The following is a 17,606-nucleotide window of genomic DNA, read 5'->3' on the forward strand; positions in this document are numbered from 1 at the left end:
TGAGTCACGTTCCCAGGGTGGAAATGTCAAAAATTGGGGGTATAGGTAGGAGGTGAAAGGGAAAAAGCTTAAGGGAGATGCGTGAGGCAAGGTTATTGAAACAGAAGGTAGTGGGTGCCTGCAACCTGCTGCCAGAGGAGGTGGTAGAAACAAATATGTTTACAAAGAGGCATTTAGACAGATACATGAGCAGGCAGGGAATAGAGGGATATGGACCAGGTGCAGACAGGTGGGAGTAGTTTAAAATGGCATCGTGATTGGCACAGATATTGTGGTCAGAAGAACCTGTTCTTGTGCCATACTGTTTTAATTAACTATCTTCAATTCTAAAACTTGTCCTTTGATCTGAAAGAAAGATCTGGATACATTAAGCTCTTCCCTTGTTTAAAGTTTACTTTCAGATCTTCCCTCAACTGCTACATCAAGCTTGAATTGTGTTGAATGTCCATAACTGTAGCTGAGCTCTCTCATGTCTGGTTCAGATGGGTCAATTACTTCCCATCACAATAGCTGTAGTATTTCTTCTAAAGGTGGTGTGTCACTATCTACTGATACATGTTCTAATGGTATATATCTAGGGAGCTGAAAATGTGTTGCTGGAAAAGCGCAGCAGGTCAGGCAGCATCCAAGGAGCAGGAGAATCGACGTTTCGGGCATGAGCCCTTCTTCAGGCTCATGCCCGAAACGTCGATTCTCCTGCTCCTTGGATGCTGCCTGACCTGCTGCGCTTTTACAGCAACACATTTTCAGCTCTGATCTCCAGCATCTGCAGTCCTCACTTCCTCCTAATATTATCTAGGGAGTCCAACTTTTCTAATAGTGTTTGCAATAATGCATTGACTTATGGCACCAGCATTGTTTCTGTTCTTTGCACATTTTTGAGATTGTCTCACTTTTTTGCAATGACGACACTCTTGAGATAGAGCTGGACATTGCTTTTGTGAGTTTTTCTTTGCTCTATTCCTTGGTCTATGCCTCCCAGCAGCATCAAAGAAATTAAAGACCATTTGTGTTGATTTGTCTTGTGACTGCTTGGTGTGTTTGTATCTTATAATGTTCAAAGGTTTTACTTCTGAAATAAATTTGTCCTTCTATTCCACAAAATTTGTCTTTTTGAAATCTCAGCTTCGAACACAATCTGATTAGCACTTTCAAGTGTGAGATATTCATTAAACTGTAAAAGAGGTAGAAGAGACTAACCAAAACTTCAAATGACAATTCTGTCTCTGATTAGTTCTGGTTGTCATGCTCCACATTCATGAGCTTCAGGTAAAGTAGAAAGATCATCGATAAAGGTTCCCCCAGAAATTGTTATTTTTATTGAATTTTGCTTGTTCCTTAACTGATTCTCTAAGTAAAATAGTTGTCACGTTTTTAAGACATCAAAGGCATCAGCATTTTCTTTATTTATTTGTCTGTTAATAACATGGTCTGCTCATGGTCCCACAGACTAAAGCAGTGCTTGAACATATTTGGCATGTCATTTGCTCTGCTGATCTGAAGCAAATCTGTCTCAGGAAGGATTTCTTCCATGCTGACCAATTTAACTTGCTGTCTAAAGTATCCATAATCTTGAATCTGCATCAACATGCAATAACGCTCTGCATTTCTGTGTTGAAATCAAACTGCTCATTTTAAATTGTGAAGGTTCCAACACTCTGGTGTCTTCTAAGGAGATACAGGTCAAGGCTTAAGGTATGTCATTGCTAACTTTAAAAAGAGACTAAAGAGGACTTCAGAATAACACACAAACACCACTGACTAGCTCCTCCTGAAGACTGTTATATATCTCAGTGGGTGTAGCTATGCAAAGCTTTGTGTTAAGCATGGACTTTATACCACTCCAACTGCTGGGGCTACACTCACTACCCAAGCAGTTGTGGTGCCTTTAAGGTCACTGCCAGTAACAAAGCAGCAAGGTGCTTGCATCAAAAAATAGGACAATAAAGTGACAGCGGCTGACAAAACCTGCTACTGCAGTGACAGTGGCAAGGATTTCTTGGGCATTAGCAACACCAAACAAATGGATATGGGTTAAGTCAGCACTGGCTTCTAGTTCAAGGCGCAAATTGATAATGCCAATGGCGCTGAATTCCTGTGCCAATGCAGCGGCAGAAGATACACTGTTGGGTTAACCCTTTCAGGCCAACCATCATATGCATTAATATTAGTCCAAGAAACCTGGGAGCACATTTGATTTTAACCTTACATATCTAACATTTTCTAAACAGATTACAAAACGAGTTTAACAAAAAAAATCAGAAATGCAGAGACTTGGTGTTCCAAGAAGAGTTATATTGGACTCAAAATATCAATTCTGTTTCTCTCACCTCTGCTGAGGTCCTCCAGCATTTTCTGTTTTTACTTCAGATATCCTGTCTCTGCACTACTTTGCTTTTGTTTGAGATTTGATTAACATTCAGGTGGCTGATTTCACTCCAACACTTTAGTATAAATGTAAATTGCGATAATAATTTGTATTGTCAAGGTGAAGATAAAGTTAGCTTAAATCATCTTTGGCCATTCTTTTGATGTTAAGGGAGCTTCAGAAATTAAAAGAAAAGTGTTGTTCCATGGGTTTACTTTTTCATTGGTATTTAACAGAAATTACAACTGAACTACTAATTTACAATTTTTCAATGACTGCATTGCAGTAATTTCATTTTCTTTTTCTTTCCTTAAGTCACTCAGTTTTTTCCCATTTGTGCTGTCACTAGACTGTGGTATAGAGCCTGGTTAGCAAGAAGCTGATGATGTGTTCCTTCCTCTGCAATCCGGCCATTGCTAAACACTGCTATTTTATTAGCATTCTGGATGGTAGACAGGCGATGAGCTATAACAATGCAGGTACGTCCCTCTCTTGCTTTATCCAGCGCTTCTTGGACGATCTATTCAAATGGATAAAATGACAAAATGAAATCCATGACAGGTCAAGTTTGCTAGATAATTCTGATGACAGATTTTTTAAAATAAATCTGACTAATGCTCATAGAAATTGATGGTTTTGCAGTTCTAAATCTATGACTGATGTGGAATGCATATAAGCCACTTTGAGAAAAATAACTATATTCTGCAGTATAATGAAAAACTGAAACCATCTGAAGCAGGGAAAGAATTTTGCCCAATAGTCTTTTTTCACTGGCTCGTGTTCACTTCATCCAAATCTCAATTCCGAACACCCTACTTCTTGTATCATAATCTGCAGTAAATTCTTCTTCCCTTTCACCTCTTTCTTCATTAAACCACATTGACTGCTTATCAAGCAGAATTAAATAAAACCTTATTGCTGTTTAGAAGCCTCACTGTGATCTTGAACCACTTATACAACCACCTCCAACTCTAATTCAAATCTTCCCATCTACTGATTCTATTAGACTCTTAGCTCAGTTATCTGCACTGCTATTTTACGATGCAGAGTGACGACAACAGGACAAATTTACCTCCCAAACCATCTCAGCTCAGAAGGTCCCGCCTTCTCAACCACACTTGGGTGTGGTGACCCTCAGGTTGAATTCACCACTAGGTGGCTCTTTCTAATGAGAGATCAATCCTGTTGTCCTGTCGGGCTATGGCTAGCTTACTCAGACCAGTTTCTTCTGCTTCCTCCATCTTTCCATTCAGACATCAAGCATCAGCCAACTTGACCTTACCCTCTGGAACCTTTCTTCCTACTGAACTTAAATATAGCCATGAGTTTTAAAGAAGAACTGTTGAAGATAGAAGGGGAATTAGATTAAAATATAGTATATTAGATGACTGGTGGTGAATATTTAAAGGAATACTTCATAATTCTCAATTAATCTGAAAAAATAAAATTCCAGAGGTCCATCCAAAGGGTTAAAGATTAAAATGAGTTTTTTTTTTAATATGGCAAAGAACAATAATAAACCCTGCTGAATAAAGATCTGAAAAGGGTTACTACTTGATTGAGTGCAATAAACACCATCCATTCTGCTGATGTTGTGAGGACTTGGTGAGACAGTGAAGTGAGAATTCATGGGAGACAGACCATAGACTGTGGTCTCCCTGTAGTCTTTATAATATTGTAGAGCTATGCTAATCACATGTAATTTGTTGCATTTCTGCAATAATTTATAACTTGATCCTTCCACAAGATTATTCGGATTAGATTAGAAGGTGACTACCCTATGCACAGTAGACCGTGTAGGCCCCTAAAGAACCCACATACTTATAAGTACAGATGGCACCTCCCACAACACAGTGGTCAGCTTGGGGTGTGAAAGTCTAATTTAGTAGCACTAGTCCCAATGAGCCAAACAGACTGGGAAACCCAGAAGATTTCAAAGGAAGCAGATACTGCTGATTGCTGAGGACCACAAACTCGAAACAACCTAGTGGCAACCCTCAATACTGAAGAATATTTTGAAGAAGAACTCCAAATCCGTCACTCAGACCAAACATTTTGGCGGGCAGACATTTTAGTTAACAGAAATCTCATGAATTTCAAGTTGGACCCAGGAACAAGTGTCACAATATTGGCAGATAGTGAGCCATGGCTGATATAACACTGCTTAAAGCTGACAGACGTTCAACTACATGATTCAGTTGGCAACTAACTAAAGGTATGCTACAAGTCTCGAGATACCAAACATGAAAAATTCCATGTGTCCTTCCAACTGCAGGAGCTAGCACTAAGTGAATATTGTAACATTCAAGAAATAGGCACATCTAAGAAGTTGCGATATTTGACAGTTCTAAAATATTTGCTATAATGAATACTACCTAGGAACAAGGTTTTTGCAAAGTTTTAAATAGATAAGTAAAATATTTCAGAAGGAGCGACACGATGGCTCAGTGGTTAGCACTGCTGCCTCACAGCACTGGGAATCTGATACCAGCCTCGAGCCACTGTCTGTGTGGAGATTGCATATTCTTCCTGTGTCTGTGTGGGTTTCCTCTGGGTGGGTGGTTTCCTCCCACAGTCGAAAGATGTCCAGGTTAGGTGGACTGGCCATGGGAATTTGCCAATATTGTTTAGGGATGTTCAGGCTCAATGGCTTAGCCATGGGAAATGCAGGGTTATAGTGACAGGGTGGGGGTGTAGGTCTGGGTGGGATGCTATTTGGAGAGTGGGTGTGATTTGACGAACAATCCACACTGTAGGGATTCTGTGATTCTATGAAGTCATCGATTTCACAGTCAATTGGAGAAAGTGACAGATATATATAGAGAGGTAGGCTCCATGCAGAAAAGAACTTTCAAACTGTTCTTTTGAGGTGGCAATTTAGAGCCAACAGCACTGACCTGTCAGAACTCAGAAGTTCTGGGAATCAGTAGATTCATAATTAATAGTACAATTGGAAATCGGTGAAAGGTCAAGAGCTCTGCCGAGTCACAACACAGACAGAAGCCTAGGAGTTAGATGTAATGAAGTGTCAGAGTTAGAGCTTCAGAGAAATGCTGGGAGCTGCGGCAGCTCAGATTAAGCTTTGTGCCATTAACAGTTCAGTGCGACTTTCAGCAAGGCTGAAGGTGGTACACAAAAACAGCATTTACTTTGGCAACTGAACAAGATTAGAACTCAGGAAACAATCCAGGGCAGTACCAGCTTGGTGAACCTAGCTGTTATGAAAAAGCTGGTGTTTGTAAGTATGTGACGGAGTATAGCTTCCAGCATCCAGGGAGTGTTGTCCCCACTGGTGAGACAGTCCATGCTGAAGCAGCTCTTGAGGGAATTTCAAGGATGAGCCAACAAAAGTGGGAGAACTGTAAGCTCTTTTGAACTTTTCATGAAATTTGGTGACCCACAATGCCACCAACTTCTGTGCTGGTGGAGCGGAGAGGGAATGTGGATAAATCCATGGGATCTCTCTCGATCTCAATTGCTGTTTAATGTGTTCTGTAGTGTGTTCACTCAGTTTGTCTGTTACCCATATTTCTCTCATGTTAATTTTGGGATGTTAAAGTAAAAATCATATCCACCTTTCTATAACCTAAGCATTTTGTGTCAATAATGTTTGCATGTTTACTTCAGTTTTATTTGTAATAAACTAATTATTCTTTGTTCACTAAATAAACCTGCCTGAATTTCTAGAACAGATGCAGACTAACATCCATACATTTTAAAGTTTGATGTGACCAGTGTAAGAATAGAATTAGAAAAGCATTGATCCTTTTAAGAATCTGGAAAGCAGTAACTTTCCTAATCCTGAACTCTGCTACGTATCTCCCCATCTCCTTGTTTACCCAACACTTCCCACAGTTGATGCTATTCCTTTCAGGACTTTATTCTTTTAGACATCCACAGCTCTTAGACTTGATGACAAATTTCCAATGTCCAGAAGGAGGGAAGGTTTTGGATTCTTATGGCATTAAGATTGATTCTGGGAAAGTTGGGATCTGTACAAACTACATGGGTCACATGCAGTAGGACTGGGACCAATATCCCTACAGGGGCATTTGTCAGTGATGTGGCTTTAAGAACCAGAAAGGGGAACAAGAATGAGAAAATAAAGGAGAAATGGAAGATAGAAAAGTATAAGTGGAAGGTAGGGGAAACAAGGGCTAGCAGCAACTAGTGTTGTGGAACAAAACAAGAGTGTAAAATGTCAAAATGTCAACTCTAATGGAACATTCGCAATAAGGGAGATGAATCAATGACACAAATACTGTAAACGGGCATGATATGATAATCACAAAAACATGGCTCAGGGTTAACAAAGTTGGAAACTCAACATTCAAGAATATTCAGTCTTTAGGAAGACAGGCAAAAAGAGAAAAAAAGAGATCGGGTGACATTGGTAGTGAAAGATGACATCAGTGAAATAGTGAGAAAAGATATTGGCACAGAAGATATACAGGTGCAAACAGTTTGGGAAAAGCTCCCAACAGGAGATAATGGTTTACTGGACTTGTATTCAGTGGAATGGAAAAGAATGAGAGGGGATCTCACTGAAATGAGACAGGACTGGACAATTTGGATGCAGGCATGATGATTCTTGTGCGTGGAGCTGATAGAACAAGTGGTCACAGTCTCAGGATATGGGGTCAGCCATTTTTGACTGTGATGAGTAGAACTTCTTAACTTAGACCTGTGGCAATCTCTATCAAGACAGGCGAAGTCACTGAATATGATGGAGGAAAGAAGGAAAGGAAAGGGGAGGAATGGAGGGACGGATATCTAAGGGAGTCAAAAGGAGATACGGAGGGAGGAGGACAATGATATTGGGATGAAGAATCACCCATTATCAACTTTAATAGCAGATCAGGCTCAATAAGCTACTCCTTCTTCTACTTTCTGTGATTCTATAACCCACAATTTAAAACCATCCATTGAGAAGTGAGCTTTATTTCCTGGACACCCAGTTTTTTTTGCTATGAACAATCATTTTTGTTTGCTGTAATCAAGGAATGTGCATGAAATATATTAATAATATCAACTGGGTTGCTCAGTAAACTTCTGAGTAAAAATAAACACGGATAATATTTGTGACGAGAAACTGGCAATAATCTTGAAACTTTTGAGTGGTAGGACTATTCCTCTGTACTGTTCATCATTAAATCAACCCAGTGTTATCTCTTATTCTATAGCCAGCCATTTTTTCATAGGCAACTTTGCTAATGTAATTTTACACAAAACCGATCATTTTCTTCTGTTGAAACAAATCTGGGAGTAATATTCATCATAGTACTTCTGACACATTTGGATGTTTTACAAACACAGTGAGGAATATGGACATATTCAGGTACCACATTTTATTTCCACTATTTACTTCCTCTTGTGCATCTTACTGTTATAATCAAATTGTTTTCAAACACTTTGCACATGACCAACAAGTGAAGCCTCACCATTTCACTTTCTGTATCCAGTGCTGAAGTAGCTTCATCCAAGAGGAGGATCTTGGGGTTTCGGACTAAGGCTCGAGCAATGGCAACACGCTGTTTCTGACCTCCAGAGAGCTGGGCACCCTTGTCTCCAACACACGTATTGTATTTCTAAATAAGTTGAATAGAATAACTAAAGTTAGTGACCAGCAATTTTAGAAAGTACTACCAATGTATGATGCTTGTACAGATTATTTTTGTTTTACTTGCACTATCATAAAATGCAGAAACAGAAGTAGGCCATTCAGCCCATTCAGTCTGCTCAGCCATTCAATGAGATCATTACTGATCTGATAATCCTTAACTCACTTTCCCATGCTTTCCCCACAACCTTTGATTCCCTTAGTCATTAAAAATCTGTCATCTCAGTTTGAATATACTCAATGACCCAGCCTCAAAACTCCTCCGCAGTTCCACAGATTCATCCTCAGAAGAATTCCTCCTCATCTCTATCCTGACCAGGAGACCACTTAATCTGATATTATACTCTCTGCTCCTAGACTCTCAGCATTCACCTGTTCATTCCCCGCATCTCTCCCCCTCCCCCACAAGAATCCTATAAAGAATTTTATATGTTTCAATACTTCTTATTCTTCAAAACTTCCATGAGTACAAACTAACCTACAAAACCTGTCCTCACAATACAATTCCTTCATACCCATGATCAATCTTGCGTACCTTCCCCGACCTGCCTCCAATGCCAGTATATACTTCCTTCGAAAAGGGGATCAAAACTACTCACAGTATTTCCAGGTGTGGCCTATTTTGTGGCTTGTACAGTTTTTGCAAGACTTGCCTGTTTTAATTTTCCTTTGAAACAAAGACCAAGATTTTATTTGTCTCCCCATTATCTGTTGCACTTGGGTGCTTTTTGTCACTTATGCATAGCTACTCCCAAATCCCTCTGTACTCTCGCTTTCTGAAGTCTTTCTCCATTTATATAAAATTCAGCTCATCTATTCTTCCTGCCAGTGCAAAACCTCATATTTTTCCCACATATATTCCATCTGCCAAGTTTTTGCCCACTCGGTTAACCTGTCTATATCTCTCTGCAGATTCTATCAGCTTCATCACTTGCCTTCCTACTTATTTTTATGTCAATCATGAACTTAGCAATAGTACATTCACTCTCAGTTGAAAAATGTGGTGCTGGAAAAACACAGCAGGCCAGGCAGCATCCGAGGTGCAGAAGAATCGACGTTTCGGGCATAAGCCCTTCTTCAGGAAGGCCTTCTTCCTGAAGATGGGCTTATGCCCGAAATGTCGATTCTCCTGCTCCTCTGATGCTGCCTGGCCTGCTGTGTTTTTCCAGCATTATATTTTTCAACTCTGGTCTCCAGCATCTGCAGTCCTCACTTTCTCCTACATTCACTCTCATCCAAGTCATTATAAATAACCTAGGCCATGATTAACTGCAATCTACTATTTTTTGACATTAGTTGAATAGATTAGTTACAGTGTGGAAACAGGCCCTTCGGCCCAACAAGTCCACACCGACCCACCGAAGTGCAAACCACCCAGACGCATTCCCCTACATTTACCCCTTCACCTAACACTACAGGCAATTTAGCATGGCCAATTCACCTAACCTGCACATTTTTGGACTGTGGGAGGAAACCGGAGCACCCGGAGGAAACCCACGCAGACATGGGGAGAATGACTGTGTGGAGTTTGCACAGTCGCCTGAGGCGGGAATTGAACCTGGGTCTCTGGCGCTGTGAGGCAGCAGTGCTAACCACTGTGCCACTGTGCCGCCCACAAATAGTTCTGACGTACAAAATTATTAATAACTTCATATTTGCACACATGAAGTGATACTTGTTCAGAATATCCTCATCTGCTAAATGCTGTGGCACTGCAAAGAGAGATGACCTGACTCACAACACCAAGCTTGTTGTAGCAGGAGGAGGTAAAGTCACCATAGTCCTCTCTTTCATGAGAGAGAGGTGACTGGTGGTGGTTTAACCCAAGGGCTATCATGCGTCAGGCGCGAAGGGAGGCTGACAATGAGAATCCTTCATGGGAATCTCAACTGGTGTCAGAATGAATCCATGCTGTTGGCATCATACTGCATCACCAAACAGCCAGCCAACTGAGCTAACTAATCCCTTAAGGTAGCAGGTGTAATACAATGTAATAGAAGAAAGAAATAAAGTTCCTTAACTGTCCACTCATAGGGCTGCATTTTCCCAGTCCCTATAAAGATACGTTGGGAGACAGGATTGGATAGTAAAGTTGCAAAACAGTGTGACATATTCCTACCTAAACAGCAATCTTCTAGAGATAGGGTCAACATGACAGGGTCTACCGGATAGTGGGGAACACCCAATTATACATATCAATTTGGGGTTTGGGCAAACATTTCAGTGTTACTCGGATCTTTCTGAGGGTAAATAATTTTCCCCCTCTCACCACCTCATTAGAGGCAAACTACAGTGGCTTCCTGGCAATAAACCAGGCTGCTTCGGAACATCAAAATCTTCTCTCAATCACCTCAGCACAGACTCACTGGGGTGTGATGTTTATAACAGTGATCATAGCCATCCATTGGAGGGGTTCTGCCTCCATATTGATGGCATGACAACTGTGGCAATGCATGAATTTTTAAAGTTCTCATTATTTTGCAGAAAGGACTTTCATGTTGAGTTGTTCTCATGATCTCAGTCTTGTCTCAGCAGTGTCCAATTCTCTCCTGATGAGGCTGCAGTTTGGACACCACTGCATATCCTCCCAGTGTTGGTTCCCTGGTCTGTCCACTGTCCTGAATTGGTCAGGGCTGCCAGAGGCAGCTTCTCAATTGGTTGCATTTGAGAAAATGACAACTAACTGGGGAGGTGATGGCCTAGTAAACCACTGGACTGTTAACTGGGGAGGTGATGGCCTAGTAAACCACTGGACTGTTAACTGGGAAGGTGATGGCCTAGTAAACCACTGGATTGTTAACTGGGGTGGTGATGGCCTAGTAAACCACTGGACTGTTAACTGGGGAGGTGATGGCCTAGTAAACCACTGGACTGTTAAGCCACAGACCCACAAAATATCCTGGGGACCTGGGTTTGAATTCCCACTATGGCAGATGGCAGCATTTAAATTCAATAAAAATCTGGAATTAAGAGTCTAATGATGACTATGAATCCATTGTTAGTTGTTGGGAAAAACCTACTAATATGCTTTAAGGCAGGAAACTGCCATCCTTACCTGGTTTGGCCGACACGTGACAGAATGGGGTTGCCTGTGGGCAATTAGGGATGGGCAATAAATGCTGGCCTAGCCAGCGACACTCTCATTCTGTGAATGAATTTTTAAACATCTTCCCACAATTACTTCTGGGTTCCCAACCTAAAAGTGATGCTGATTTAGTGATTTTTCTTTTCTAGTTGGATCAGACTCAGCCTTAGAGATGTGCAAAACAACTGGAAAAGAATAAAGTAAGGAATGCATATTATTCTTTAGCTGGTTAATACCATTTATCTCACTTAAAAATACTTTTTTTTTGCTAGCTCCCTAATCTCAGGGTGGGAACTACCAACATCGAGAATAGGAAGCTGGTCTTCAGGTCAGCATGTGCCCCTCTCCCTCACTTCGCGTAAATAGGCTGTTCTTTTCATGTTTCATTACTGCAAGATGATATGAAATGCAATCATGCAGAAATTTACCTGAGGCAGAGTTTCAATAAACATATGTATGTTTGCTGCTTTGGCTGCAACCTCTATCTCCTCCTGGGACACAACTCTGCTGTTGTCTCCATAAGCAATGTTGTCAGCAATACTGCAGTCAAACAAAACAGGTTCCTGGGACACAATACCCATCTGTGCCCGGGCCCACTGAATATTGAGATCCTTCATGTTGTGCCCATCTAAAAACTGAACAAGAATTATTTCAATAATCAGTGCTGTGTTGTATTGTGACACTGAAGTTGATGTACATTGTAGACTGAACACAGGCGTATGGAAAGATATTCAAGCTAAGGATCAATAGTAATTCCAGAGCAAAATAAGATCATGGGTACATATGACAATGTGATTATTAATGGCTATCACATACATATGATGGCAACAAGGTAACTCTAAACTCTACAACAATATTAGCAGACTTTTCCTCCAGGTACAGGTGTTGAATAATACCGTGACAAATACTGACTGATCGTACTTAAATAAAATGGCTATGTTATTGCATATTTTTCACTTGTTGCAAATGAATATCTTCATATTATCCCCATTGAGAAACCAGAACAAAATAACCAACAATTCGGCTAACAATGAGGGAGCTGTTAGTATAAAATCTATGAGTATTCAACGACCAACATTGGGTCCAGTGAGTTTCAGTAACTGCATTTCAGTGAATTTATCTATAAAAATACAATCCATAGTTTTCTCAATTCTGTAATTAATCTGCACATCTATCGACATTTCCTTAAATAAAAGAATTTTAAGGAATAATTGGCAATAGAAACCGTTTAAAATTGTGATCATATACAGATGCTTTAGAAATGTGTGCTTCTTGCGCTGCAATATGTTGCTATCTTAAAAGGTTCTCAATTTTGAAAATTCATGTTTTTCTACATGAGAACAAATATTTTCAAATGCCAGAGGAAAATGAGGAAGAACATCACTACTTTCTCTTTGTGTAAGATATAAACACTCCCCACCCCTGCTGACTTCCTGAGCTGTATTGTTTAACAGCTTCAAACAGTTGGTTGTGTTAAAATGAATAAGCATCTGCTCTCAGTTTTTCACAAACATGAGTATAAATTCTCAAACACGTCTCACATGTTTAGTGCAACGATCAGAATTTCGTCTATCACTACCCCACTTGAAAGCATCACCATTAAAACTTTAATGCTTTCCCTGTGCTTTCCAAGATGGGTATTCTGAATAATATGAAAAGACAGAAACTGCTTTAAAATTAAAACTTCAAATGTATTGATTTAATCACTGTTCAGCATGCACTCTGGATGGGGACTTTAAATGTCCGTCATGAAGAGTGGCTTGGTAGCACCGATTCTGACTGAACTGGCTGAATCCTGAAGGATATATTTATCAAGCTGGGTGTTAATTGGTAAGTTAACATGATAAAAAAAAACCTTGATCTGCCTTTTGTCAGTCTACCTATCCCACATGTATCGGTATATGACAGTACTGGGAGGAGCAACCTTTAAGGAAACAAAGTTCAGTCTTCATAGTGAGGACACCTTCGGTTGTACAGTGTGGTACTGCCCCTACTCTAAAGATGATCCATTCAGAACAGATACAGACAATGGTAAGCTCTCCACAAGCTTACCCATCATTCTGATTTGGAAGTAAGTGTTGCTAGGGCATAGTCTTGGATTGCCCTCCCTTACACCACTGTGTGAGTAGCTGTTCCAGAAGAACGTTAGCACTTTAACAGGATAGCACTTTTGTCAAGAGATGGGCAATAAATGCTGGCCTGGCCAGTGATGTCCGCATTTCACAAAGGGTTTAAAACAGAGTTCACTTGTAAAGTTACCTGACAGAACTGATAAACTTTAAGATTTTCTTTAGATTGAAGAGTCAGTTTCTTGGCAGGACTCCCTCATGCCCAAATGTCTATGTCAGTTTTTCCACCTGGACACGGACTAGGAAAGGTGATACCATTTTTTGCTCAGTGGAAGATAAATAGAGTGATCGAAGAGAGTCTGAGAAATTACAGGGACCTTTGCTATAGAACACAGCAATCCCAAAAGAAGTTCAACTGACTTAAATAGAGTGTAGAATGGAAAGAATTCTGGGGATTGAGAGGAGTTGCTAAGGATGGTAGAACCTGAAGCAGTTTCTATAATGTCTGCCATCCCAACACTTGTACACAATACAAAATGGATTTAATGACCTCACTGGAATGATCAATGTGTCGAGACACTGAAGACTGTCATAGTGTCCGAAATTCTTTAGGCTAGTTATGTCAACTGGAGGAAGATTCAGTAAATTGTCTTGCTCAGGCCTCATTTGAATATTTCCATTGAAATGAAATCAGCACTGATGGAAAGGTCACCAATTGAGGAAATTCTCCTATTCAATTTTGACTATTATATGTGTTTCCCATCACCTCTTGGAAAAACCTTCTTGGTCATAAAACCCAAGTGGCTGTTTTCTCTTTGGTAATCTGGCTCCATTAAGAGGAAAACTGCATGTCCCATTAAAGTCAGCATCAGTGAGTTTCTCTTTGCAATGACAAGGTGATGCCTGATGAACACACAGGTCATCAAGTGTTACCTAGGAGATTCAGTTTCACATTAGTTCAAAACTATGGTGACTTTTGTTGCTTCAGTTTAAATCCTGCATTGGAATTTGATGGCCATGGAAGGTACATTTATAATATGGTCAAATATGTCGATTAACAAGCTGCAAATCCTCCCAACACATCAATGATAGACCATAAAAATGCAAATATTTCTTGTTCAGCCAGAGCCATATGGTAGTTGCAGTACAACAGCCTCCCCATGTTAAAAGACTCCATGCACATGTTCTTGCTCCGGGCTATACTTCGTTTTATTCTTTGTATTAAAATTAGTGATCGATTCCTACAGTGTGTTCAGAACTGATATCCATGGTGAAAAGGCAGTTTCAACTCTGAAGTCTAACTTGCTCAACATTAACATTAGCTGAGATTATATCAGGTGGTTTGTAGGTTCAGTGGTAAAACTGGACCCAACCAAGTCCAATAAACTATGGTGGGACAGATTCAGGTGCGAAGGGCTCTTATGACAGTGGTAGTGTCCCTAGCTCTATGCCAGGAGGCCAGGGTTCAAATTCCATACACTCCAGACATGTGTCACAACATTTCTGAGCATGTGTTTGGTGACAATGACAGGCTTCTGGGAAGGAAAGTTCCAATTAAACCTCTTTGGACTGTATTTGAAGTGATAGTCTGGTTCATGAGTCATGTTGCTCAGTGCAGAGGACCAAAACTGCCCATTAAAAAAAAAGTGTAAATTTTAATAAAAATCCAGACCAAAGTTTCCATAATCCAAGCTTTCCTGCAGTTCGTGAAACATATGGAAAATAATTCTATTGATCTTGATCACTTACCACTCTTCCACGTAGTGGATCATAGTACCTCTCCAGCAGCTGTACAGTGGTACTTTTCCCACAGCCACTGCTCCCCACTAGAGCCAAGGTTTGCCCCTTCCCAACTGAAAGTGTCAAATTTTGCAACACCATCATATCAGGTCGAGTAGGATAGTTAAAGCCAACATCCTCGAACTTCACTATTCCTTCAAAAGATGCCTTTTACAAAAAAAAACAATTAATACCATTTCACGATACACACAAATCCTGAATTACATTTGTAAAGGCTTCTCTTTCAGATGCTGAGATGGTTATTTACGCTATTGGATAACAAGAATATACAGAAAGACAGAAGTTTACATTCTATCACACAAACATTTTACCAGAATGTTTGTGCTCACATTTTGTGATAAAATGTCAGAACCTATTTTTAGCCTGCAAAGTTTCAACTGTGATGAACTTTTTGAGTTCAAGTGTAACTGGCCAAAATCCAATAAAATAGAATTGATCCCAATGAAAGGAATGTTCAACTCTGTTAAGTTATCAGAGGAAAGTCAACTTCACAAAAATAATGGGTGCAGGTTACACATGCAGCGCATTAACCTCCCTTCATGTCTCTCCGCATTTCCATAACATAAATTGAAAATGCTGGAAATACTTTGCAGGTCTGACAATATCAGTGGAGAGAGAAATTGAGTTAATATTTCAAGTTGTTAACCTTTTGTCAGAATGTGAAAACATTAATAATGTTAACAGGTTTTAAGCATGTTAGGTCATCAACCTGTAATGTTAAAACTGTTTCTATTTCTTTAAAACTGCTCTGTGAACTATTAAAAGTATCCAGCTGTTTCTGTTTAATTGCCAGGTTTCCAGCACCAAAGTATTGTGCATTTGTAAACATATCCATTGTTAAATGTTATATATTTGTTTAAATTCTTGGAATCTTACAAACATTTCTGCCCTCATAATCCAAACAGACAAAATTGTGGCTGCATAGTTTTGTGCAACTTGTTTTGTGGGAAGTTGCTCCTGAATAACCCAAAATTGAAGCACTTTCCTAATTCTTACAGTGAAATACTTACAGGAACATCCCCACTTTCACTGTAGCTGTCTATAGATGGTGTTTGATCAAGCAGCATTTTGATGTGGGCTGCTGAGATCTTGGCCTTTGCGTAGTCTGGTGCAAATGAGCTGGTCTGTCCCAAAGCCATAGCTCCAAATACAATTGCTGAGAATACACTGAAATGGTGACAAATTAAATTAAGCAAAGTGCAGTCTTAATTTAGTAAAATGTCAACGTTTTAAAAAGTACTTACAAATTCTCATACACGACATAAACATTTCATCGCAATATTTGGACTATGTATCAGATAACTTTTACAAAATGCATTTAATAGATGGGGCATTGGCAACAATGGGGTACTTGTTATAATTTTATTTATAAGCAGAAATTGAATGATTAGAACCAGGCAGATCTTGTTGACTACAAGTTCCTTGATTGGGATTGTTAACCTGGGCCAATCAGGGAGCCCTGGCCGACCGATATAAACAGGGGATTATTAGAATGGTTGTATTGTACAATAAAGTCAACATGTTCTTTCCAAGAAAAAAAAATAAAATAAAATTAAAAAAAATAAACAGGGGATTTAGTCCTACCCTCCCCTTCACTGTTTTGATCACATAGCACTGTCCCTTGATGTGAAGGGCAGTGTTTGTCACTGGCCACCCGGGTGTTTTCCTATCTTCCTGGTGGTGGAAATTGAATAAAGATGGGTGCACTTTGTGTCTTTCACTGTGTCTCACACCTGCACACACATACCATGGGTGCTGGGGATAAAATAAAAAAGAAAAGAAGAAAAAAGGAGTGTACCATGGGTTCTGGGAAAAAAAAAATAAACAGGGGATTATTAGAATGGTTGTATTGTCCAATAAAGTCAACATGTTCTTTCCAAGAAAAAAAAATAAAATAAAAAAAAATAAACAGGGAATTTAGTCCTACCCTCACCTTCACTGTTTTGATCACATAGCACTGTCCCTTGATGTGAAGGGCAGTGTTTGTCACTGGCCACGCGGGTGTTTTCCTATCTTCCTGGTGGTGGAAATTGAATAAAGATTGGTGCACTTTGTGTCTCTCACTGTGTCTCCCACCTGCACACACACACACCATGGGTGCTGGGGATAAAATAAGCACTACCGCACTTAGGTGGTAGTGTGGGGGGTTAAAATAAAAAAAAACAAAAAAAAAATAAAGATTGGTGCACTAAAAAAAAATAAACAGGGGATTATTAGAATGGTTGTATTGTACAATAAAGTCAACATGTTCTTTCCAAGAAAAAAAAATAAAATAAAATAAAAAAAAAATAAACAGGGGATTTAGTCCTACCCTCCCCTTCACTGTTTTGATCACATAGCACTGTCCCTTGATGTGAAGGGCAGTGTTTGTCACTGGCCACCCGGGTGTTTTCCTATCTTCCTGGTGGTGGAAATTGAATAAAGATTGGTGCACTTTGTGTCTTCCACTGTGTCTCACACCTGCACAAAAAAAATAAATAAAATAAAATGTTACCAGAGCCCTGGGTGCTGGGGATAAAATATGCACTACCGCACTTAGGTGGTAGTGTGGGGGTTAAAGGAAAATAAATAAATAAATAAATAAATATAAAATAAAATAAACAGGGGATTATTAGAATGGTTGTATTGTACAATAAAGTCAACATGTTCTTTCCAAGAAAAAAA

The 17,606-nt window shown here is 39.7% G+C and overlaps 1 protein-coding gene across 1 annotated transcript in view; it reads right to left on the reverse strand.

Annotated features, from left to right (window-relative positions):
- Positions 1 to 736: 736 nt before the first annotated feature.
- Positions 737 to 17,606, reverse strand: part of abcb4 (ATP-binding cassette, sub-family B (MDR/TAP), member 4) — a 130,878-nt gene continuing 114,008 nt past the window's right edge. The window contains exons 24-28 of the mRNA XM_043690329.1: positions 15,953 to 16,109; positions 14,892 to 15,089; positions 11,502 to 11,708; positions 7,810 to 7,956; positions 737 to 2,888 (exon numbers count right to left, since the gene is read on the reverse strand). Of these exons, the coding sequence (XP_043546264.1) occupies positions 2,688 to 2,888; positions 7,810 to 7,956; positions 11,502 to 11,708; positions 14,892 to 15,089; positions 15,953 to 16,109 (910 nt within the window). The 3' untranslated portion in view covers positions 737 to 2,687. The remainder of the gene's footprint in view (positions 2,889 to 7,809; positions 7,957 to 11,501; positions 11,709 to 14,891; positions 15,090 to 15,952; positions 16,110 to 17,606) is intronic.

This window comes from Chiloscyllium plagiosum, chromosome 5, assembly GCF_004010195.1.
Source record: "Chiloscyllium plagiosum isolate BGI_BamShark_2017 chromosome 5, ASM401019v2, whole genome shotgun sequence".
NCBI classification, from domain to species: Eukaryota; Metazoa; Chordata; class Chondrichthyes; order Orectolobiformes; family Hemiscylliidae; genus Chiloscyllium; species Chiloscyllium plagiosum.